Source organism: Microcaecilia unicolor, chromosome 1 (genome assembly GCF_901765095.1).
Source record: "Microcaecilia unicolor chromosome 1, aMicUni1.1, whole genome shotgun sequence".
Taxonomy (NCBI): domain Eukaryota; kingdom Metazoa; phylum Chordata; class Amphibia; order Gymnophiona; family Siphonopidae; genus Microcaecilia; species Microcaecilia unicolor.
The window spans coordinates 468,309,979-468,335,799 of record NC_044031.1 but is presented as its reverse complement, the minus strand read 5'-3'; the positions used below and the strand labels follow the sequence as shown (position 1 = coordinate 468,335,799).

Below are 25,821 nucleotides of genomic sequence, written 5' to 3'. Positions count from 1 at the left end.
CTTTTAGTGTATACTCTAGTGGATCCTCCTCTACTTCTATCCCACTGTCAGTTGGTGTACCTCAGGGATCTGTCCTGGGACCTCTTCTTTTCTCCATCTATACTTCTTCCCTTGGTACTCTGATCTCATCCCATGGTTTTCATTATCATCTTTATGCGGACGACTCCCAGATCTACCTCTCCACACCAGAAATCTCAGCAGGAATCCAGGCCAAAGTATCAGCCTGCTTGTCTGACATTGCTGCCTGGATGTCTCACCACCATCTGAAACTAAACATGACCAAGACTGTGCTTCTTATCTTTCCCTCTAAACTAACCTCACCTCTTCCCCCATTTGTCTCTGTGGATAATACTCTCATCCTCCCTGTCTCATCAGCTCGTAACCTTGAGGTCATCTTTGACTCCTCTCTCTCATTCTCTGCACATATTCAACAGACTGCTAAAACCTATCATTTCTTTCTCTATAATATCACCAAAATCCATCCTTTCCTTTCTGAGCAAACTACCAAAACCCTTATCCACACTCTTATCACCTCTCGCTTAGACTATTGCAACTTGCTTCTCACAGGTCTCCCACTTAGCCATCTCTCTCCTCTTCAATCTGTTCAAAATTCTGCTGCACGATTTATATTCCGCTAGTGTCGCTATGCTCATATTAGACCTCTCCTCAAGTCACTTCATTGGCTCCCTATCCATTTCCGCATACAGTTCAAACTCCTCTTATTGACTTATAAGTGCATTCACTCTGCAGCTCCTCAGTACCTCTCCATTTCTCCCTACACTCCTCCCCAGGAACTCCGTTCACTGGGTAAATCTCTCTTATCTGCACCCTTCTCCTCCACTGTAACTCCAGACTCCGTTCCTTTTATCTTGCTGCACCATATGCCTGGAATAGACTTCCTGAGCCGGTACATCAAGCTCCATCTCTGGCCGTCTTCAAATCTAAGCTACAAGCCCACCTTTTTGATGCTACTTTTAACTCCCTTAGTCACTTGTTCATTACCCATATTTTATCATCCTCACCTTAATATTCCCTTATCTCTGGTTTGTTCTGTTTGTCCTAATTAGATTGCAAGCTCTGTCGAGCAGGGACTGTCTCTTCATGTTCAAGTGTACAGCGCTGCATACGTCTAGTAGCGCTATAGAAATAAGTAGTAGTAGTAGTAGTAAATAGAGTGCTCCAAATAAATATTTGATACAAAATTTTAGCAAGAATTTAAGTCTGTAAATTTGGGATGTTAAGCTCCTTAGGAATTAGCCTTGCTGTGGAGTTATCGACATCAGCTGTCATCCAAGTGAGGCACAAGTCAGCTACTGTAAAAAGCACAATGGTTTTTAGTTTATTAGCTGTGGTTCATGTGTGCGGAGGCTATTTTGCTTGGAGGTGAAATATGGTCACTTTAGTATTATAGTCGGTGGGTTTAGCAGAGGCATGGCTGCAAGCTCAAACAATCCCCAGCAGCCCTTACTGGTTCACATTCATGCAACCAACCAAACTTGAGGCTTCAGCTGAAACCGGGTGACTTTTGGCTGCAGTTTCGGTTTTGTCTGAAACTTTTAAGAGTTTTGGTGGCAGTTTTAGTTTCATCCAAAACTGAAAAAGTTTGTCATCCTCTACTGTGACTTGCAGCTGGCATGTGTGAGGGGATGCTGCTTATTGTCCTTGAGTGTAAGTGGTATCTGTTCATCTGTTGTAGGTGCTGGCCCAGTCCTGCGTCTGGTATGAGGAGTGCGGACAAGCGGAACAAGAAGGCAAAAAGTACAATTGTGAATATACAGGTCCACCTAAGCCATTACCCAGAGAAGGATATGACATCTTGCAGGTAATGTTAGGCCACGTGGTTTATTACTGTGCTCTTGCAGATCTTCACAGCAGTGTCTTACATTTGTGCTAGAGTTTTCTGTCAGGAGAGAGTAGGTGGGTAAATAAAGGGATCATGAGACATTAGTGTTTTACCAGATTTGTTTTTCCTTACCACATCTTAAGGGGGGGAGGAGGGTGAGAAACTAACTTCTTTTTTGATAGTTAACTAGGATTTGAGAAATAAGAGGCCAGGAAGCCCAGATTCTCTCTTCCACTCAACATCGTCAGGGGAGCCACAGGGGTAATGCTTCATGGATTCTTTCTCCAGTGTGTCTTGTTCACGTTTCTATTGGCCAGAACATTTTAAACCTACCATAAGGAAGTGGCACACCTTTTTATGAAGAAGTAACTCCCAGTAGGGTAGGCTTACCTCCTACATCAGCTCTTGTATTCCTAAAGCTAGGCCACGCCAACTCTCGAAACTACAGAGTTCTGCTTATCTTTACTGTCAATGTTGGTTCAGATATTCCAAGAAAACACACGAGTGGGAATGACCACAAGACAGCCACACCAAGATAAATAGCCAGGGTCTTTAATCAATAGTGGCGAGAAACCATCTAATGTGGTAGCCATATTAACAAAATAAATCCACAGCCTTATTCACTGACCTCTCAAACACAATAATCTGAGCTGCATTTGACTCTTCCTTTCAAATTAAGGTCCTATCACTTTTCCACAACTTCTGTTCACATGCATTGAAAGATTGACAGTAAGTCACCCCACTTGTTATTGAAAAGATATAGTGGAATTAGAAAAGGTACAGAGAAGGGCGATGAAAATGATAAAGGGGATGGGTCGACTTCCCTATGAGGAAAGGCTGAAGTGGCTAGGATTCTTCAGCTTGGAGAAAAGGCAGCGGAGGGAAGATATGATATAGGTCTATAAAATAATGAGTGGAGTGGAACAGGTAGACATGAATCTTGTTTACTCCAAAAATATTGGGACTAGGGTGCACGCTATGAAGCTACAAAATAGTAAATTTAAAATGAATCGGAGAAATTCTTTCTTCCCTCAATGTGTAATTAAACTCTGGAATTCGCTGCCAGAGAATGTGGTAAAGGCAGTTAGCTTAGCGGGGTTTTAAAAAGGTTTGGATGGCTTCCTAAAAGAGAAGTCCATAGACAATTATTAAAACGACGTGGGGAAAATCCACTGCTTTATTTCTGGGATAAGCAGCATAAAATGTATTGAACTTTTTGGAATCTTGCCAGATATTTGTGACCAGGATTGGCTACTGTTGGAAACAGGATTCTGGGCTTGATGGACCTTTGGTCTGTCACAGTATGGCAATACTTATGTAACATTGGGAGCCAAGGCCTGAACGCGTGTTAAGTGAGGTCATGGGTAAACAGAGCACTACTGTAATAGGCAGCATGGAACATTCATGTAATATAGATATGATACAATATTAACACAATACAAATAAAATATAGTAGGCATGCATAAAAAAACATAGATATGATGTGAATGCTGTTCGTATAATACAGTAAAACATCTTAATAGGTAGTCGAAGGGGAAAGTTTTGTTATGAACAAGCAGACAAGATGGATAGTACAAAGTCATGGCAAATTTATATGTATAGTTGAAGGGGATATGAGGAACTGGTTTGTGTTGCAGGGTGTGCAGGAAGCTAGCCCCGGTGTGAAGTGTGTGGATAGTTATGACATGTATTAAAGGTTTGGGAGAAGAGCCAAGCTTTCACCTGCTTACTGAAGTAGAGGTAGTCGTGAGTTAGACATAGCCCCTCTGGGAGTAAATTCCAGAGTGTGTGGGCAACTTCTGAGAAGAACCACTGATACACGGGTGTGTAGAGGCCTAGCTTATTCTTTAAGTACTGTGGCTCGTTTTGTCTGATGGCCTTAAAATTGTGAAAAGTACAAAGAGTTTGAGCAGCCCTAAGCTGTATTCCTGACTCAATCCTGCTTGTTGACTGGAAGCAGAGTGCCCCTATCAGACTAACTGTTCACGTGTCCTTTAGATTGTAAGCTCTTTGAGCAGGGACTGTCCTTCTATGTTAAATTGTACAGCGCTGCGTAACTCTAGTAGCGCTTTAGAAATGTTAAGTAGTAGTAGTGTTTATTTTTCCATAGACAGTAGGATTCATCAGGCACACAATACCTCCCACCACCTCGAGAGTTTCTTAGTACCTTAATATTTGGAATGAACTGAGGAGGCCGTTGAACTCTGAACTGTAGCTGTGACCTCTGGGAGAGCAGTTTCCATCCCTGCATTATTGGTTAACATCACCCCCTTGTGTGCCTGATCAATCCTGTATATAGAAATTCTGTTACAGGTAAGCAACATTGCATTCTCTTCCCAAGGCACCAAGTGACCTCATGTTATGTTTTGATTGTCTGTAGATTACTTATTTCCTTATTTGTGTTTTTTTTTTCTTTTCAAGGAGTATTGTCCTGGTTTGTTTTATGGTAATGTTAGCCTGTGCTGTGATGTCAAGCAGCTCATCACCTTCCAGAACAACTTGCAACTACCCCTACAGTTTCTCTCCAGGTACACAAGGAATTTGGTTGGTCTCCTACACACTTCCAAGGAAGATTGGACAAGTGAACTCCAAGGAGTACACAATTAGCAAATGCTTTTTTTTCCCCAATGAGGATTTAATTTTGAAAATGTGCGAGAGCCCTGATTATGCTGTGTTTTGCCTCTGTCAAACAAAATCAGTCTAGCTTTTTTGCTCAGCTATACAAAATGGTGTGTGTGAGAGAGAAGGTGCTTTTGTATGCTATCAAGAAATGTCTGTGCTTATTTATTTTTGTCTTTATTTTTGTTACATTTGTGCCCCGCTCTTTCCCACTCATGGCAGGCTCAATGCGGCTTACATATTGTATACAGGTACTTATTTGTACCTGGGGCGATGGAGGGTTAAGTGATTTGCCCAGAGCCACAAGGAGCTGCCTGTGCCTGAAGTGGAAATCGAACTCAGTTCCCCAGGACCAAAGTCCACCACCCTAACCACTAGGCCACTCCTCCTCGCTTATGTAAGTCCTGGTTGATCTTTATCTATGTGCTTTGTAACTGCTGCATGTTAAATTTCTGTTATTCGGCAGTTTACATGTTTTGGTTTTGTGGCACTGGAAAGATATTCATTTTTTGTGTACTTATGTTTAAATCTTTTTATTGTAGTTCAACACCACTTACACATCTGTATAAATAGCTGTGTGTGTATATATGAAAGAGCACGCAGGAATAGAACACCATCTTGCATCTGATTTGGTCTACACCCATGTCTGTTTTTATGATGTCATTAACTTAAGGCATCATTTCTCTGTCAATGGAAAATTACATCTATAAATGGTGGGGGGAGGGGGGGACAAAGCCTAACCAGAAATCAGTGTCTACATAAAACATTCAGCAGCTTGTCTTCTGTGTGTATTTATTTAAAGAAAAAAAAAAGTATAAAAGCATCCACAAAATTGTGGGTTTTTTTTTTTTTAGTCTGTGTTAAATAGATTTAGGAAAGAATCTGCAGTTCTCTTTTGGGAAGTGTCTCCAAATGGGTTAGTTTTTTGTATATGTCATGATAGTAATGAACCTCATTATCAAACCCAGGGTATATGGAGTAGGATCTCAATTTCTCAAATTTACTGTTAACGCTTGCTGTGCCAATGAGCTTCCTTCTGGAGTTGTCTGTATGTATATAGACAATCAGCCCTCAAGATTTCCAACTCTGAACCTCATTGCCAGAGTATGTGATAACAGTAGTGTACAGTGAAACCTCGGTTTTCGTTGACTTTGGATTTCGTCGGTTTCGGTTATCGTCTATTTTTTCGTGAAAATTTTGTCTCCGTTTTCGTCGATCACGTCGGATTTCATCGGCGTGCCCACGCAGGTAATCTTGCATTCTCACGTGTCGTTCTTCTGGGGCGTTGTTTCCAGTTGTGGGATCACACTGCTGCTGTTTTCGGACCCAGATTTTGTCGTTTTGCCACAATACTGCTGCTACTGATTGAGTGCCTGTATCAAAGTCCCTGCAGGTATTAGGACCCAAATTTTGTCGTTTTGTCACAATACTGCTGCTACTGATTGAGTGCCTGTATCAAAGTCCCTGCAGGTATTAGGACCCAAATTTCGTCGTTTTGTCACAATACTGCTGCTACTGATTGAGTGCCTGTATCAAAGTCCCTGCAGGTATTAGGATCCAAATTTCGTCGTTTTGTCACAATACTGCTGCTACTGATTGAGTGCCTGTATCAAAGTCCCTGCAGGTATTAGGACCCAAATTTTGTCGTTTTGTCACAATACTGCTGCTACTGATTGAGTGCCTGTATCAAAGTCCCTGCAGGTATTAGGACCCAAATTTTGTCGTTTTGTCACAATACTGCTGCTGCTGATTGAGTGCCTGTATCAAAGTCCCTGCAGGTATTAGGACCCAAATTTTGTCGTTTTGTCACAATACTGCTGCTGCTGGTTGAGTGCCTGTATCAAAGTCCCTGCTCTCATCATGGAACCCAAAAAAGTTTCTATGGGCAGCAGTCCTTCAAAGAAGAAGGACAAGAACACGATTGAGTTGAAGAAGGAAATCATTGATAAATACGAGAGTGGCATTAAGATTGCTGAAATCGCCTGCATGTATGGGAAGTCACCATCCACGATAAGTTCAATTGTGGCAAAAAAGGAAGCAATAAAGGAGGCAAAAGTAACAAAAGGTGTGAATGTGACAACAAAACAGAGATCACAAACAATCAAAGATGTGGAACAGTTATTATTAATTTGGATCAATCAAAAACAGTTAGATGGCGATTCTGTTTCTGAAGCCATCATATGTGAAAAGGCCAGACTGCTTTATGCCGATCTCCATAAAGAAAATGCCCGGGACGAGTGCTACTTCACTAAGTGATTTTAAGGCCAGCAGAGGCTGGTTCGATAAATTCAAGAGGTGCACTGGCATACACAGTGTTACTAGGCACGGAGAAGCTGCGAGTTCGGACAAGTCTGGTGCTGAAAAATTTGTGTCTGAATTCAAAGATTACGTAGAGGCTGAAGGATTCATCCCCCAACAAGTCTTCAACTGTGATGAAACTGGCCTGTTTCGGAAGAAAATGCCAAAGAGAACGTTCATTACACAGGAGGAAACGGCACTGCCAAGACATAAGCCTATGAAAGATAGGCTTACTCTTTTGTTGTGTGGTAATGCTAGTGGTGATTGTAAAGTGAAGCCCTTACTGGTGTACCATTCAGAAACTCCTAGAGTATTTAGCAGAAACAATGTGATCAAAAGTAAACTGTGTGTGATGTGGAGAGCAAACAAGAAAGCATGGGTCACGAGGGCAATTTTCATTGAGTGGATGAATGAAGTGTTCGGCCCAAGTGTGAAAAAATACCTCCAGGAAAATCATTTGCCCCTTAAGTGCCTCCTATTAATGGACAATGCTCCTGCACATCCTCCAGGTTTGGAAGATGCACTGTTGGAGCAGTTCATTTTTATCACTGTGAAGTTCTTGCCCCCTAATACCACACCACTCATCCAGCCCATGGACCAGAATGTCATTTCCAATTTCAAGAAACTGTACACAAAAGCATTGTTTCAAAGGTGCTTTGAGGTGACATCAGATACAGAATTGTCCTTAAGAGAGTTCTGGAAATCCATTTCAACATTCTCAACTGCATCAACCTCATAGATAAGGCTTGGCAGGGAGTGACATCCAGGACGATAAACTGTGGATGGAAGAAATTATGGCCAGGATGTGTGCATGAGAGAGATTTAGAAGGGTTAGATCCTTCACCTGATGACCCTACACATGTTGTGCAGTCAATTGTTCATTTACAAGCTCATTTTCAAAGCACTTAGCCTCCCAAAGTTCCATAGAAACCTATGGAACTTAGCCTCCCAAAGTGCTTTGAAAATATGCCTCAGGTAATTCCATGGGTTTGGAGGTGAGTGGTGAGGATGTGGAAGAGTTGGTGGATGACCACAGAGAAGAACTCACCACTGAAAAGCTGCAAGTCCTTCAACTAGAAGTGCAACAGACGGCAGATGAAGAAGTTGCTTTGGATAATGAGGAAGAAACAGTAGAGAATGTGCCTTCTTCAGAGATTAAGGACATCCTCTCCATGTGGAGTAAAGTACAGGTGTTTGTGGAGAAAAATCACCCAGACAAAGCTGTTGCAAGCCGTGTCTGCAACTTGTTCAATGATATGTTGCTCCATTTTAGGCAAATCTTAAAGAGGCGACAGAAACAAACCTCTTTGGACAGGTTTCTTGTGCGGCATGGGTCCACAGACTCTGAAGCTGGTCCTAGTGGCAAAAGAACAAGAAGGGAAGTGAACCCCCCCCCCCAGAAGCTGGTCCTAGTGGCAAAAGAACAAGAAGGGAAGTGACCCCCCCCCCCCCCAGATAGTGTCCCCCTTCCAAACAATAATCTCTGCTCCTCTCTCTCTCCATCTTCCATACACCAAGAAGAGTCTTCAGAAAGGTAAATGCCATGTTAAATGTTCATTTATTCTATACACTAGTCTTTTTTTTTATTAATTTAAAAGAAAAAATTGCTTGTTTCGGTTTTCGTCGATAGTTTTCAGACGAATTATCAACGAAAACCAAGGTTTCACTGTATCTGGGTTTTGGACAAGTTCCTGGAGGAAAAGTCCATAATCTGCTATTGCATTAGAATTGGGATTGGTAAGATGGAATCTTCATATTCTTTGGGATTCTGCCAGGTACTTGTGACCTGGAATGGTCACTATTGGAAGCAATATACAGGGCTAAATGGACCATCGGTCTGACTCAGTATGGCAATTCTTACGTACTAGTACTTGCTCATGCTTCACTTGCACAAGTTACTGGTGCTACTCTACATACACCTCTACTCTTGATCCCTGCAATAGCACTGAGAGTGCATGTTGCTTTGGGACAGGACCTTTCTTGAACCCTTCCCCTCATCTAATGTTTAAAACAAAACCTCAAAACCCAGCTGTTTACAACCCCCCTCCTTTTGTTCCTAAAATCGACCCTTGTCTACCTCTATTTGCCTGTCCTTAGTACAGTGGACTTTGATCCTGGGGAACTGAGTTCGATTCCCACTGCAGCTCCTTGTGATTCTGGGCAAGTCAATTAACCCTCCATTGCCCTGGTACAAAATAAGTACCTGAATTATGTAAACCGCTTTGAATGTAGTTGCAAAAACCTCAGAAAGGCAGTATATCAAGTCCCCTTTCCCTTTCCCTCCTGTTTCTCCCTGTCACCTCCCTCTTTTACTCCCACATCTTTCTATCTGTCCCTTCTATACAGCTTATCCTACCTTCATTCCCTCCTTTTGTAAAGGATTAAAGGCCCTTCATATTTAACAAGTTCACGAGTGAGATTCTTGAGGGCTGAACACATCCTGTTTATGATAAGTGCGTATATCTCTTGACCTTGTATTCCCTCCTGTAGGTGTCCATCCTGCTTTTATAACTTCCAGAACTTGTTCTGCGAGCTGATCTGCAGTCCTCATCAAGGTCAGTTCCTGAATGTTACAGAAACTGAACCTTACATGGACCCCGTTACCCAGGAAAACAAAACCAGCATCACAGCAGTGCAGTATTATATTGGAGAGCATTTTGCAAATGGTAAATCTAACTTTCTATATGCTTAATGTAATGTATATGATGTGTAAACCAGACAGAAGAGGATGGGGGGTGGGGGTGGGGGGAAAATCTTGTTGACTTGGTATAGACTGATGTGGGATCAAAGAAATCTCTCGTCCTCTCCAGTTAGATAGGAATGAAATGTTGCAGGATAGAAGGTTAGCATCCATGTACAAATGGGAATCCAGTAAAGGAAATGTTGAGTTGCGTGTTTTTTGTTTTTGTGGGGGGTTTTTTGTTTTGTTTTGTTTTTAGATTTTTGAAATGCTATATGAGAATAAGTTAAGATATAATATGTGTGTGTATATTTGTATGTGTATGGTTTTTTTTGTTTGTTTGTTTTAAACAAGTGGTAAAAGTATGCAGAGCCTACATACTCTTGCCATCCCCTCTATATGTAAATGTGTGTGTATGTTTGTGTATCTGTTCATGTGTTGGTATCTGTATGTGCATGCTTGCATATGTGTGGGCTTAGTGTTTCTGTGATCAGGAGAGAAGATGAGAGAGGAAGGCAGTTTGAAAGTTGCAATTCCTTTATCTCTGGTACAGGGCATCAGTGTATGTATGGAACTGGTTCTCCCATAGAAATGCATTGTAGCATTGAAGGGGGTTAATTTCTCTTCTGCCTACACACGCTGCCTTCTCATTGGCTAGATCCTACCTACAATCTCTGGTAATACTCCAGGGGGATATTCTGTGCCATTGCACATTGTAGAATTTGCACAGAATTCCCCCTCTGAGCAGAATTCTGCACAGACATCAGAAAGTAGTGGTGATTCACATGGTTCCCTACTCCCTCCCCTCCTTTCATGGGACAAATGGTTTCTAATCTGTTCCTTACCCCTAGAGCTAAGCTGTATAAGCCAGTGAGGAGGAAGGTGGCTGTATGGGGGATTCCTCCACTGCTCAGGGCCATCTGCAGTATTTGAACTATGGGACTCTACAGTGTCCTGCATGGTTCAAATTATTGCAGTCAGCCCTGAGTGATGGAGGAGGAAGATTCAGCCTCCCATATGGCTGCTTTCCTCCTCACTCCTCACTATGTTGCTGCATTCACCTTATGCTCATCTGTGCTTCTGGGAAACTGACCTTTAAAAAAAAAAAAGAAGAAGAGGATAAGGGGGAAAGAATTGCAGAAGTTTTTCTACTGTTTCACCAGATCATACTCTCTCCATATGTTAAATCATTCAGGACTAAAGCCCAGTCATGTTCCCAACTCATATCCTGCCCATTACTTATTTTTCTGCTCAACCTTAAACCCAGCTATTTTGGCATTTTATATACTCTTCTAGAAGTTCTGCCTTAACTGCTCTTTCTATTGTCACAGTAAGGAGCTCTCTGAACAGAACCACCACTTCAAATAAAACCAACATCAGTAGAAACTAGTCAGCTGGAACTAATAGTTCTGGTCCATCTATTTAACAGATTTTTCTTAGCTACATGCCAAGCCTCTTGTCCAGTAGAATATACCTGACTTGCCTTTTGGTCAGTGGGAAAAAAAAAAGCTTCGTTGGCAAGCTGGTGACTGCGATGGACATAAGTCATCTCCATATTCATTGAATGACTACTTTTTAAATTTCATTATTCACTTCATTTGTCCTCTTCTGTTCAGCGATTTGGGTCTCTGAATTGGAGCTCCAGCTTACCCTGAACAATAATTATTCTGGGCAAAAGTAAATAGACTGTTATGTGTTTGGCCCCTGTGCTTTCGTCATACTTTGATACATAAAGCAATATGGACTCCGATGAGGCAGCAAAAAGTATAACCCTTGTTATCTAATCGTTGCTGGGTATTCCAAAATAGTGCTGGTATGTTGTGACTGTATTATGCCAACAGTGGAACTGTACTGGCAAAACGTCTTGCATGTTACTAAGATCATACAGTACAGACTAGTCTTTGCAATGATATGTTTTTCGATTGGCTGTCCTGCCTGCCTCCTTGACAGCATGTCTCTGGAAAGCAAAAAGATCTTTTTGATTGCAGTAGCTATTAAGTTTTGCTAGCGGATTGGGAATGCTTACAAGAGGCAACTCCTCTTTATATTTATTTTTTGAGTGGAACTATATCTGCTTAATTGTAAAATATGAAGGACGACTCTCTGAGAAAAAAGGAACAGTGTTGAGATTTTACTAAAGTGTGGCAGCCATAAGAACAGCCATACAAGGTCAGACCAGCGGTCCATCTAGCCCAGTATCCTGCTTCCAACAGTGGCCAATCCAGGTCACAAGTACCTGGCAGAATCCCAAAGAGTAGCAACATTCCTTGCTACTACCATGTTTTCACATATATAACCCGCACCCATGTATATTCCATGGGTTATATTTGCAAAAATACGGTAGCTACTACTTATCCTGGAGTTATCTCAATAGTAGATTATGGACTTTTCCTCCAGGAACTTTTCCAAACCTTTTTTAAACTCTAGTACTCTGACTGCTCTTACCACATCCTCTGTCAACTTATTTCAGAGCTTAACTCTATTCATGGAGTGGAAAAATATTTTCTTCTATTTGTTAGAAAGGTATTACCATGTAATTTCATGGAGTGTCCCCTAAGCTTTGTATTTTTTGAAAGAGTAAACAATCGATTCATGTTTACTCATTCTACTCCAGCATTTTGTAGATCTCTTATATCCCCCTCAGCCATCTCTTCTCCAAACTGAGGAGCCCTAACCTCTTAAGCCCTTCCTCATATGAGGAGTTCCATCCCCTTTATCATTGTGGTTGCCTTCATTGAACCTTTTCTAATTCTGCTATATCTCTTCTTAGATATAGTGACTAGATTTGCACACAATACTCAAGGTGAGGTTGTATCATGGAGTGATATAGATTCATTATATTAATCTTTGTGTTATATTCTGTCTTTCCTAATAATTCCCAACATTCTTGTTTTGTTTTTTTTGATCACCGCTACACACAGAGCGGAAGATTGCAGCTTATTGTCTACAATGACACCTAGATCTTTCTTGGGTGCTGACTCCTAGGGTGGAACCTAGCATCAAGTAACTATGACTTGATTATGCTTACCAATGTGCCTCACTTTTCATTTGTCCACATTAAATTTTATCTTCTATTTGGATGCCCAGTCTTCTAACTTCCTGCAATTTTTCACAATCTGCATGCGTTTTTAACAACTTTGAATAGTTTTGTATCATCTGCAGATTTAATCATCTCATTTCCAGATCATCATTTATAAATGTTAAATAGCACCAGCACCAGTCTCGGTACAGATCCCTGAAGCACTCCACTATTCACCTTCCTCCATTGAGAGAGTTGGCTATTTAATCCTACCCTCTGTTTTCTATCTATCAAGCAGTTCCCATTCCATAACAGAACATTGCCTCCTATCCCATGGCTGTACTATTGCAATAGGAAGGCATCAATTTAATAGATTGTCCTCTCTGTACAAATGGGAGTGTCATGAAGTCAATGGGATGGCTTCCTTAAAACGTTTTCTGTAGCAGTATTATTCTCTTAACCTGCCTTTGGTATATGCCATTTGACTTTTATAGAGGTTAGATGGGGGGAAGAGGGGGTGGTGGTTGGGAGGCGAGGATAGGGGAGGGCAGACTTATACGGTCTGTACCAGAGCCGGTGATGGGAGGCGGGACTGGTGGTTGGGAGGCGAGAAATACTGCTGGGCAGACTTATATGGTCTGTGCCCTGAAAAGGACAGGTACAAATTCAAGGTAAGGTATACACATATGAGTTTGTCATGGGCAGACTGGATGGACCATGCAGGTCTTTATCTGCCGTCATCTACTATGTTACTATCCTAATTTGGTTATGGGAAAGTATACCTTGTTTTGTGTCACTGGGGTTACTTTTTTCTGTCCTAGCAATGTACAATGCCTGCCGTGATGTGGAAGCACCATCGAGTAATGAGAGAGTGCTGGGGCTGCTGTGCGGGAGGGATGCCAAAGATTGCAACGCTACCAACTGGATAGAGTACATGTTCAGCAAAAATAATGGCCAGTCCCCTTTCACCATCACCCCTATCTTTTCAGGTGAGGAAAGAAAACTGCACAGTTGCTGATATTGGTGTAGTTTGCTCACTTGGGGTGTCGGGAGGAGGGCGTGTAATGAAGTCATATTTGCAGTGAAGGGAGGGTAACCAGTTCAGCATTAACATCTGCAGTGGGGGTGCCACTCCAAAGTATGCCTATGCTGAACCTTGAAGTGCAGCTGGGTGGGCACTGGTTACCCTAGTGTAAAACATGAATGCGTTACTTGTCTAGGCTGGAATGTCTAAAGTTTTAGCATTTGTAAACCATTTTGGGGGTTTTATTTCTTGGTTAATTTTATTCTTTTATTAATTTGAATAATAGTTATGAGTCCAAAGGGTATCCCTGGATTTCTTTTTTTTTGTGTGTGTCTTTTGCTGTGCTAACTTTGAATAAACTGTGATGATGTCCTTTTTTTTTCATTTAGACGTTCCCGTTTACGGAATGTATCCTATGAACAATGCCACAAAGGGATGTAATGAGTCAGTGGAAGATGATTTACCCTGTAGCTGTCAGGATTGTCCTCTGATGTGTGGGGCCAAGCCCCAGCCACCACCTCCCCCTGTCCCCTGGACCATATTTGGTTTGGATGCCATGTCTGTCATCATGTGGATCTCCTACATGGCATTTTTAATTCTATTTTTTGGAGCAATTATTGGTGCATGGTGTTACAGGTAAGTAGTACATTCAGAATATTACTCCTAGATTAATATGAACAGAAATTGATTTCTCTTATTGATTTCATTGGGATTGTAGGCCAAAAATGTCAGTGCCCAATTACTTTTGTAAATTTTCAGTGAAATGAGCGTGAACTTCATTTTGCCAATATGTACAAGCTATGATCGAGATCTGTTGAAGGAGGAAGTAATAGTATGATTTACTCCCCCACCCCATTCAATACATTCAACTAATAAGATTGCTTTGAAGGTTTCTTGCAGCGGGCAACACAGAAAAGTAATGTGTGCTTATTGGACGATGGTAATAAGATTGCTTTGAAGGTTTCTTGCAGCGGGCAACACAGAAAAGTAATGTGTGCTTATTGGACGATGGGTTCTGTCTGGACTTTCATTCCGCAGGGATACTTCCTAGGAACCCATTCCTCCCCCCCCCCCTCCCCCCAGTTCTCCATGGTTAGAGCGGGTGGCTCATATTTCAATTATGCAAGTCACTTAACCTTCCGTTCTCTGAGGTGCAGACTTCACAGAGCTTATAGTCTACTATACTTGAATGCAGCTTAGCTTCAGCTGCTACTGAAAAGGCATGAGCTAAATCCAAACCCCTCCCCTCCCACTTCCATAGGTGCCCTGTATAAGAGACTTGGGGAGGCTAAGCCTAAGTGCTGCTTCCTAATCTGGCAGCAGCGCAGCATGAAATACAAACTGGAGGTTCCCCTCCCCACCGACCCGCTGCCTCCCCGATTCAGTGGCCATCAGTAAACAAGACTGTGCACAGGGCCATAGAGCACTGCACGTCACTGACTGCTCTGCTGGTTTTCAGAACAGGAAGCCTCATCATAGGGGGTGGGACCAGCAGATCTCTATGGCCCTGTACACAGTCTTTTTTTTTTTTTTTTTTTCTATTTTGTTTATTGATGGCCAGTGAATTGGAGAGGCAGCGGGTCAGGCAGAAAGGCGGCGGGGGTAGGGGGGGGTCCAGCTTGTTTATTTCTTTTTGCGGTTGGGGGGGTGGGAAGATGGAGAAAAGAATACTGGAGGGGAAATGGGAGGAAAGAGACTGGATGATAATAGGTGGGAAGAGACAGAGAAGCAAAACTGGATATTTGGGGGGGGGGGGGAGAGGAGAGAAGCTGGATAGTGGAAAGGGAAACGAGCAATGCTGAGGGATGGTGGTGGGGAGGGGAGACAGAGGTGCATTGTTGGATGGGAGAGAGAGATGGAGAAGAGCTCCTGGATGGTATGGTGGGGTAAAGAGAGAGAGGAGATGCTAGGTGGCTGCGACAGGGGAAGAGAAGAGATGCTGCTTGGTGGGTGGAGGGTAGAGACAGACAGATGGGTGATGATGGAGGGAGAAAAGCAGGCTGGTGGACACACAAACACACACATGCCAGATAAAAAAATTTTATTTCTAGTGTAGAATGAAATAGTGTGGTAGCCATGTTAGTCCACTTTAAAGGTTAATAAATAAAAATGTAAAATAAGGTAACTGACTTTTTATTGGACTAAAATAATTTTTTTTTAATTTAGTGAGTGGAATGTCAAGTTTTGTTTTGTTTTGTTTTGTTTTTTTTAATTTACATCTGTTGTCTTTATATTTTTGCAATTACAGAGAGAAATGCATCACAGTTCTGGGTTTTTTGTGCGTGTTGCACTCTGTGCAGAGTCTTGTATCTTGGGGTTTCAGTTAAATGTTTGTCTACATATCTCTATTTTTCATTTGTGGTTACTTAAGGGTCTGTTTGCAAAGGGCATGGACAGCCACTAGCGCTGCTTAGTAAACCGGAGCATTATTCTTTACTTGGTGAGGACCTTTCTGTATGTGGGTATGTGGTGGTGGTGGTGGGGGGGGGGGGGTGGGGTGGTAACACACAGGTATTGGGTTAGCACTGAATGACTGAATAGAATAGATCCATACTAATTTCACATTCAGTTTTCTCAAAAGGTGTATTGATCTATTGCAATGTGTATGGTGCTGCTTTTTAATAGATAAGCCCTTGCTGTGTGACTCCAGGAAGTTAGTTTGATTATAGACAAGTTCCTGGAGGAAAAGTCCATAGTCTGCTATTGAGATAGACATGGGAAGCTACTGCTTGCCCTGGGATTGGTAGCATGGAATGTTGCTACTATTTGGGTTTCTGCCAGGTACTTGTGACCTGGATTAGCCACTGTTGGAAACAGGACACTGGGCTAGATGGACCATTGGTTCTTATGGTACAGGCTTTATAGGTCCTGAGTGACTTTTTCTTTTGTATTACTTTTCAATATGCCTAATATTATGATTTGGATTTAGCTCGTAGCATTCTCAGTAGTAGATCAAGGTGAGTTACATTCAGGTACACTTAAGTATCTGTCTTAGAGTGCTTATAGTCAGTTTGTACCTGAGGGAGTGGAGGGTTAAGTGACTTTTCCAAGATTTCAAGGAGCAGCAGTTAAATTTGAACCCTGGTATCCCTGGTTCTCAGCCTGCTTCTCTAACGATAAGGTGCAGTTAATACGGATAATACATAATCCAAACTTGTTTGGTAACTCAACAATAAAGAGCAGCAGATCTGAAACCTGGTGGCCATTTGGCAGCCTACTAAGACATTAATGGGCAAATCACTTCCAATAATTTTATCACTTCCAGTAACCACAGTGCTGTTGAACATCACTATTCACATGGCCAAAAGGAAGCTGCTGGATGTGTTGTATGGTAGTGTAAGTGTACAGTGTGTTTATAATTTTAAGATGCTATTCTTGTTATTTCTTTCCTGTTGGAAATGGCGTTCCTTTTTAATTGACATTTTATTATGCGATATTTCGGATTTTAATAACCCTAAACCTAGAGCTGACTAGGAATGTTAAAGTACTGGTGTATATTTCCTGAACACTGCAAATATTCTGTTTAAAGTGTTCTGTTTTGGTGCTTTATTTTGACTTTTGTGGCATGTAATTCACTGGAGTGTGCATATTACCATCAATAACTAGGAGGTGGGGGGGAGGCTGCTGGGGCATCTGCACCAGAGCAAGACAGTAAAGGGGCCCTTCTCTGCTGTGTCCAAAAGTGCTCCCACAGGTATAGTGCTGCGACCCCAAAGATTTAAATTTGTCCCACTATACTCCCATCCCATCCTGCATTAGCCCCACCCCACTTTAGCCTAAACATCTGAGTCACCGACCGCCTATGCCTGCTTCCCTCCAACCCTGTACTGATCTGCAGAAAATTATCCCCCACTCCACCCAGTTCCACAGTCCATTGGTATAGATTCTGTTTGCTTTTCCCCACCCCCACCCATGTTCTATAAACACATGTGCTGCCAGAAGGGATTTTTTTTAATGGGAGCATTGATTTTTGTATAATTTTAAGTGTTGGGAGTAATTGTGGTAACTTAAGCTGTGTAAATCCTTGAACCTGTGGTTCTGTCCTATGAGGTTTCTTCCTTCAGATAACAGAAGCAGAACACAGATCACAAATTGCTTATCATTTTTCCAGATCTTCAAGCAGTCGGTTACCCTCCTGGTAGCGCAGCAGAAGTGCAGTGCTGTTTCTCACATCTGTGCATAGTGGTCGTCAGTAACGAGTTTTTAACCAGCCTGTTGGGAGTTTCAGGTTTTTGCATCTCTCCTCAAATTTCTAAGTTGTGCACGTTGAGACTGACTGTCTTGCTTCTGCAGCATCAGATTTTCCTTTGCAGAGGCCTGCCGTTCTGTCATCCTCTGTTTGGTCTCTATTTTGGAAGAGGCAAATCCTTGACCTAAAGGTTCACAGATCCCTCAGTCACTGCTTCATAGTGATGGACTTATCTATATGTTCTGCAGTCCGTTGTTGCAGTGATGTTTAGGGTGTACGTCTGGTTGGGTGTCTACAGTTGAAATTGTTGCATCTTGAGAAGTATTACCCTGTTTCCCCGAAAGTAAGACATCCCCCGAAAATAAGACCTAGTAGAGGTTTTCCTGAATTGGTAGATATAAGGCCTCCCCCGAAAGTAAGACCTAGCAAATTTTTGTTTGAAAACAGGGCCGCCGAGAGCCGGACAAGGCCGCCCCCGGGCTGCCCCCCCTCCACCCACCCTCCGTCGCTTCCAGAACTAACCTTAAACGCCTCCTTTCACCTTCGCAGCAGCAGCAGGGCAGACATCTCCTTCCTTCCGTGGCCTGCCCTGCTGCTGCTTGCTGCGAAGGTGAAAGGAAGCATTTAAGGTTAGTTCTGGGAGCGACGGAGGGCGGGCGGGCCAACCCCGATCCAACCCTGATGATTCCCCGAAAAATAAGACAGCCCCTGAAAATAAGACCTAGCGCATTTTTGGGGGCAAAAATTAATATAAGACACTGTCTTATTTTCGGGGAAACACGGTAATACTTTTTCTAGTAGTTCTCCTGCCATTTTAAGCCCACACGACTTCCTGTGACTTCTGGTTTTGTGGGCTGCCTTGTTTTCTTAGGAGTGGGTTTGTGAGAAGAGCTTGTCTCATGATATCCGGCGAAATTGTCATTTGTAATGCTGTCATGCTGGTAAAAACATCTTGCAGTCTTACTTTCCCCTCTCTTCCAGGAAAAGGCATTTTGTTTCCGAGTACACACCAATTGATGGCGCTCTAGTCTATTCAGTGAATTCTGGAAAGTACACAGGTAAGGGGGAGAGGGTTTTGGGTAAGGAGAAAAAGTATGGAGGGAGAGGGGATGTTTTGGCTGTGCTGCTTCCAGATATGGTGGTGAAATGAGGTTTTTTGTTTTTGTTTTTGTTTTTTTTAATTATTTTTATTACTGGGATTTATTAATTGCCTTTATGAAGAGATTCACCCAAGGCGGTGTAAAAGTTATTTTCCATGGTTCTGTTCTGTGGCTCTCTTCATACTGCGGATCTGTTCTTTCAGGTGAAGCCTCCTGCTGCGACAGACTTGGTGAGAAGTTCGAGACCTGGCTTCGGCATGTGTTCTCCAGGTGGGGGTCCTTCTGTGTCCGAAACCCTGTGCTCATCATCTGTTTCACTCTGATCTTTATTGCTGCCTGCTGCACGGGACTGATGCACATGACACTCACCACTGACCCTGTGGAGCTCTGGTCCTCCCCCAGCAGCAAGGCCCACAAGGAGAAAGAGTACTTTGACTCTCACTTTGGACCCTTCTTCCGGACTGAACAGATTATAGTCACAGTTCCAAATGGCTCGGTACATATGTATGATCCATATCCTGCAGGGGCTCTTATACCCTTTGGGCCACCTCTAGACAAAGACATCCTTCATGAGGTAATGCAGAATTTTAGCGATCATTAGTTTCAAAGCTCTGTCCAAAATGGCATTCTTCTCTTGAGCTAGAGCCCATTCTGAGCCTTACTAAGATGGGCGTTGGGCAGGGAAAAAAGTACCTTTTGCAGTATATATTGGTTCAGTGTATTGTATAGTTAGAGTAACAAGTAGTGGAGCTTAGCTTTATTAAAGTCTAATATGGGTCTTTCTACAGTACAGTTTTGGCATGCTAATATCTTATATCAGAGTCGATGTTGGCAGACCAGGTGTGGTCAGTTGGCTTTGACTTGAGCTGCAACAATGGGACTTGAGGTGCAACAATGGGATTAGTAACCCTAATCTTGTGAAAAACGCTCTGAGTTATTTAATTATACAAGGAGGCAGGGCCAGTGGCCTAGTGGTTAGAGTGGTGGACTTTGGTCATGGGGAACTGGGTTCGATTCCCACTGCAGGCACAGGCAGCTCCTTGTGACTCTGGGCAAGTCACTTAACCCTCCATTGCCCCAGGTACAAATAAGTACCTGTATATAATATGTAAGCCGCATTGAACCTGCTATGAGTGGGAAAGCGCGGGGTACAAATGTAAGGAAAAAAAATCTCATTTAAAAGGTGTTAGCAAAACCATGTCCCATTCCTCAAATTTGTCCTCCCCCCCCCCGCCCCCCCACCCTGCTGAGCCGTTAATGCCACTTTCTGCAGTGCCAGGTGTACCCCTGGAGTTCTTGCAGTTGCTGGTCAAAATTAACTCTGCTTAACTGAGGTCTCTTGGATTGAAGCTGTTTTATATGGCTGCAAGCTGTCATAGGAGCTTGTTTGTACAGACAATAGAGTAAAAGGTTTCTAGCACCTTGGAACTGCTGCAGATAAGGTTTCCATTTGTGCCACTATGAGTACGTGTTTTTCACAGAGCAGCAAAGAGGCCTTCAGGTTGACTATCCAGTGATAACTCTTCTGTACGGAAGAGAGGTACAAGAATGTCTTTTTGTTCTGGATAGGTGTCGAAATGGAGTTGCTGTCTCAGGGGTAACTTTACAATAGGATACCAGGAACTCCAGGGGTACCTGTTCTTATAAAAGCAACATGGGCGCCTATGTTGTAAAAGGCTGCAGCACATGGTTCAGAGTGAGGTATCTCTTGAAGGATACTGTCAAAGTTAGGGCATCCCCTGATAGGTTGCAACAATGGCATAAGTAAACCAAGTTCTTTTAAGAGAAGAGCAGACTAAAGATTGCAGATTATCCCTGTCAACTACTAAGCAGGCTGTAGATAACCCAAAAATACACTTTGAAATGTCTGTATACAAATGCTAGATTCCTAAAAAATAAGATGGGATAGTTTAGTATATAGCACGGAATGAAAAGGTAGATATAATAGGCATCTCAGAGGCCTGGTGGAAGAAGGGTAACAAATGGGATACTGATACTAAGATGCAAATTATATTGCAATGATATGGTGGTCAAAGGACAGATGGCACTGTATGTTAGAGGGCATTGAGTCCAACAGAATAAAAGCTGTATAGGAAACAACGCTCTTGGAATTCTAAAAAATTCATGTGTGAAGGGAAAGAATATTGGTAGGGGTATACCACTTTCTGCCTGGCCAGATTGAACAGACTGTTAATGAAATATTAACAGAAATGATCTGTAAATGGTAATGACAAGTGATCAAATTGTCAGATGACACAAAATTATTCAAAGTTAAATTGCAGAAGGCTGGAAGACTGAGCATCCAAATGGCAGATTAAATTTAATGTGGGCAAGTATAGTGATGCATGTTGGGAAGAATAACCCGAATTTATATTACATAATGCTAGGCTCCACATAGGGAGTGTATATAATTTGCGTGTTCCCACCACCTATTCTGATCTCATACTCCCCCAGACTGCTCTTTACACAGTCCAGGAATTAACAAACTCCATAATCAGAAGGACTCGCTGGGATTTAAGAAGATAGTTTATTACAATCTCACCAACAGTAGTACAGGCAAATCAGGCAGTCATATGGTGGAGCAGCATTACGCGACACGTCTGTAACCCGCCTTCTCTTGTAGCCTTCCTTCTGTTCTAATACCCCTCAGACTGCTCCTTTACCATTTTTGGCCATGTTGATTCCACATGTTATCAAGCTCTAAGTATAAACAAGATATGCTCAGAGCGCATCTTGTAAAATGACTTCATATGTTCCCAAACCTTCCTCTAGCCCCCCCCCCCCCCCCCCTTTGGTTGTTCTTACCCGGGGTGCAGCTGACCCAGTACTATCTCTACATAACTATAACAACTCTTGCTCATGACGTCTTGTAGGTGCCAGTCTCAGGATTGTTTACAGAGTAGATTTCCCCCACCCTCTGTCAGCTCTCAATTACCTCATTTCAGCACTTGCTACAGTGAAATGTAACTGTGTCAAAGGTGATCTCTAATTCTTACAGGCCTAGCTCTTAGCCTGAGCCCTGAGCCATTGTCCTGTATTTCAAGCAAGTGACAGTATATTTCTTCAGGAGTCACCAAGGAGGAAAAGGGCAGTATGTTGAAGTCTTCTGTTTTGTGTACAGTGGCAGCTAAAAAAGTAAACGGTGTTATGAATTATTAGGAAAGGAATAGAGAATAAATTAAATGGTAATGCCTCTATTGCTCCACGGTGACACCACATCTTGACTTTTGTGCAGTTCTGGTCACTGCATCTCGTAAAGGATTTAGTGAAATTTGGGAAAAAGTACAGAGGTGCCCAAAATGATTTTGGAACAACTCTCATAAGGAACAGCTTAAGAAGTTTTTTTTAGGGTTCTTCAACTTGCAGAAGATGCCTATAAAATCCTGCATGGAGTGGAATACAATGTGAATCAATTGTTTACTCTTTCAGAAAGTACAAAGACTAGGGGACACTCTGTGAAGTTACATAGTACATTTAAATAGGAGATAATATTTTTTTTCACTCTGTTCATGTTTAAGCTCTGGAACTCGTTTCCAAAGCAAGTGATACAATCAGGGTTTAGAAAAATGTTTTGACAAACTCTTGGAGGAAGTGCCCATAAAACATTAAGGCAGACCAGAGGAAAGCCATTGCTTATCTCTGGGAGCAAGTAGTGTGAATCTGCTACTTTTTGGGAGCCTGCCAGGTACTTCTGACCTGGATTGGCCATTGATAAAAACAGGATACTGATCTAGATGGATCTTTGGTCTGACCCAGTTGGATAACTCTTATGTTCTAATTGTTCTATTAGTAAAATGTCCAGATGTAGGCAAGTTTAAATAATACTGTATCATGTCATTGCTGCTATTATCAGAAATTATATATTTATCTATCGTAGAACAGAGATTTGATAAATGACAACAGAATACAAATTTATATACCATAATAGGCAGTGTGTGAGACTATTGAAGTAACATTGATATGATGCTCACAATGTTGGAGCAATACAGTGAGACATCTTAATAGGCAGCTGGGAGAGGTGGGGCAAATGCAGTTCAGACATAGAAGATATATAGGACAAAGGCACCAAGATAAATGGGTGGCTAAACTGAAGGCAAATTCTTACATCTTTTCTGTATACTGCTTTACATTGGGGGTTATACAAAAAATCTTAAGAGGAGGTAAAGGGAGATCACAGAATATCCTACCATACAAAGATCTCTCATTCGAGACTGAAATAAGACAATTCAAAAATTCTTACCAAAAATATCAAACATTTTTATTCAAAAAAAAGCCTTATACTGTAGAGATCATAAACATTTGACTCTTCCTTCTTACAGTTCAGTATGAATCTGGCTCCAATATATTTAAATCCACTTTTTTAGAAACGCAGGATAGAAGCTTTTGAGTTGAGAAATTTAAAGCGTCATCCAGCCTTAATGAGCGTTCATAAACATTTAGGGCCCTGTTTCTAAGGCGTGTTAGCGTTTTTAACGCACCTACAATTAGCGCGCATGCTAACCATGTAGGTGCCTATAGGGATATTGTAGGCGTGTACACAGTTAATGCGTGTACGTGGTTAACGCGCCAATAATGCGGCTTTTTAAACAGGGCCCTTAGTTCAGTATGAATCTTGCTCCAATATATTTGTGACAGAACAGTGTTTTTTAAGCCTGTAAAACTGCAGCAGAACCAAGGCTGTTTCTTTGTTTAAGCCTTTTGGAAAGGCAGTCTGGTGTATACTTTCAAAGATTGTTGGTCTGGGCTCTGATTAGCTCAGAGAGCTCATTTTCATTTATATTTAAATTTCTTTATTAATTTCAATTTAAACAAAGATAACACTCTTTGAATGATACATCAATGTTTTAAATAACAACTTTAAAGTAAATTATTCCAAATATTAAATTCGAAAGGGAATTTATACAAACATTGATTTTCAGCAGTCCACAAATTAGAGAGAATCCAATTGTCACCAAAGGAAGTTGGTTAAAGTGGAAATAATTAACGTTTCAAAATTAGAGCAGGTGGTATTCTAAATTTTCATCTTGACCATAATTCCAACATTTATTTGGTCAGTTCTTTTTTCCCATGCATAAGTAAGAATCTAGACAATTGTTCAGGCTCAAAATATGTATCTATTATTCTTGAAGAAAATTAAACATTTGCATGGAAACCTCAGTTGAAAAATGGCTTCTATTTCCACTGATTTCTGCTTCAATTCCAGAAATTTCTTTCTCCTTTGCTGAGTCCATTTAGAAATATCTGGGAAAATCAAAATCTTACCTCCCATAAACTGAGGCTGTAAATTCTTAAAATACATCTCAATAGAGCCTCTTTATCTTGTATAAAGACAAAGGAAATTATCAAAGTAGCACGAGTTTTAATTTCTTCCTGAGATTGCTCCAATAATCCGGATACATCCAGAGATTCAGAAGATGTTTGTAACTCAGTAGGGGCCGATTGAGAATTTTTCCCTTGTAATTTAAGGTAATATATTTTTTGCAGTGGAGGCGAATCTTCTGGATATTTGAAAATCTCCTTCAAAAGTTTATTAAACAGCTCTCTAGCAGACATATACTGTGTTTGAGGGAAATTTAATAAGCGTAGATTTAGATTTCTTGAAGAATTTTCTAGATTTTCAAGTTTTCTATGGATAATCAAACGGTCTCCTGCTATTTGAGATTGCTGTTCTTGAATTTTTACAAGCTCATTTTCATTTAGAATGTACTGACGTTTGCCCCAGTCTTAGCCAGGAAAACCATATTTCATTTACCTGTTATTGTTTGCTGATTGCACTTTTTCTGTTCATTTTTCAATATTTTTAAGACTATAAACAACTTTGTTTATTGCCTCTGCTTGTCTGGACTGATAAAGAATCCTGATGGTTTGTGTGTTGGGTCTGTGAGTGCTTTCTGGGAACTATGGGACCACTGGTAGTGTGGCCCTAGTAACCTAGAAATCACTGGGTATAATTTGAGAGCAGGAGACTCTCCCAGAGGCGGTTGTGACCAGTCTGTGGGAGGAGGGTGCTAGTGTAGAGCACAAGTGGCAGGTGCAGGCAGACCTGAGCTGTGCTGGGGATAGACCCTCTAAGTGGCCTTGGGGTAACCCCAGGCAGGTGGCTAGGCATTTCGTGACAGTATTTAAATCCATGTTTTTTTAAAACGCAAGATAGAAGTTTTGAGTTGAGAAATGTAAAGTACCGTGTATATATCCAGTCTTAATGTTACATTACTCAATCTCTCTTAATCACCCATGCCAACGGGACCCGTTTTACCATAAAAATGGCTTCCTCAGGGTCGTTGGGTAGACACTTGAACTTTTGAGTGCTCCGAACATAGACGTGAGTCGGGCACTTTTTTTCTAAAATGACACATCTGTGTTTGGAGCACTCGGAAGTTCAGTGTCCACTTGAAAAACTAGAATGCCATATTTATTTTTGAACCAAAAATATAGTTAAAATTTAAGTTAAGTAAAAATATAAAAAGTTCTAGCTTCATCCTGTGTTGTGTTTATAGGAGAAAGACACAGTGATTTGTCAGGGAAGCTGAAAAGTAACCGCCGAACCTCAAAATTGGACCTTGTATATTCAAGAAGAGGAAAAAAAAATAGTTCCTAGTTTTGTAATTGATGGGACTTGTCATCCTTTTTGCTGCTTTGCAGGTGCTGGATTTGCAAGATGCCATAGAGAATATAACTGCCTATTACAAGAATGAGAGCGTGATGCTGAAGGACATCTGTCTGGCCCCGCTGGCTCCTTACAACAATAACTGCACCATCCTTAGTGTGCTCAACTACTTCCAGAATAGCCACGTGGCGTTAGAACATAGCACCAAGGATATGTTCTATACCTATGATGACTACCACACACACTTCCTCTACTGCGTCCGGTATGGGCAGGGCCTGGAGTCCCTTCATAACCTCTAGTGTTTAATCCATTTGTGTACGTGTTTGGCATTTTTATTTAGTATTGTATGCCAGGGAACGTGGTAGAGAACTGCACACGGGTACTACAGACCTGGGTGGAAGCATTCCAGAAACAAAAAAAATTTAAAAGATGGTCTGTCAGT

The 25,821-nt window shown here is 41.7% G+C and overlaps 1 protein-coding gene across 1 annotated transcript in view; it reads left to right on the top strand.

The window, feature by feature from the left end:
* NPC1 (NPC intracellular cholesterol transporter 1) overlaps positions 1–25,821 on the top strand; it is a 107,659-nt gene that overhangs the window by 23,291 nt on the left and 58,547 nt on the right. Inside the window, exons 2-9 of the mRNA XM_030213532.1 lie at positions 1,697–1,822; positions 4,265–4,371; positions 9,251–9,426; positions 13,281–13,448; positions 13,873–14,119; positions 18,654–18,730; positions 18,976–19,346; positions 25,415–25,641. Coding sequence (XP_030069392.1) covers positions 1,697–1,822; positions 4,265–4,371; positions 9,251–9,426; positions 13,281–13,448; positions 13,873–14,119; positions 18,654–18,730; positions 18,976–19,346; positions 25,415–25,641 — 1,499 coding nt within the window. The remainder of the gene's footprint in view (positions 1–1,696; positions 1,823–4,264; positions 4,372–9,250; positions 9,427–13,280; positions 13,449–13,872; positions 14,120–18,653; positions 18,731–18,975; positions 19,347–25,414; positions 25,642–25,821) is intronic.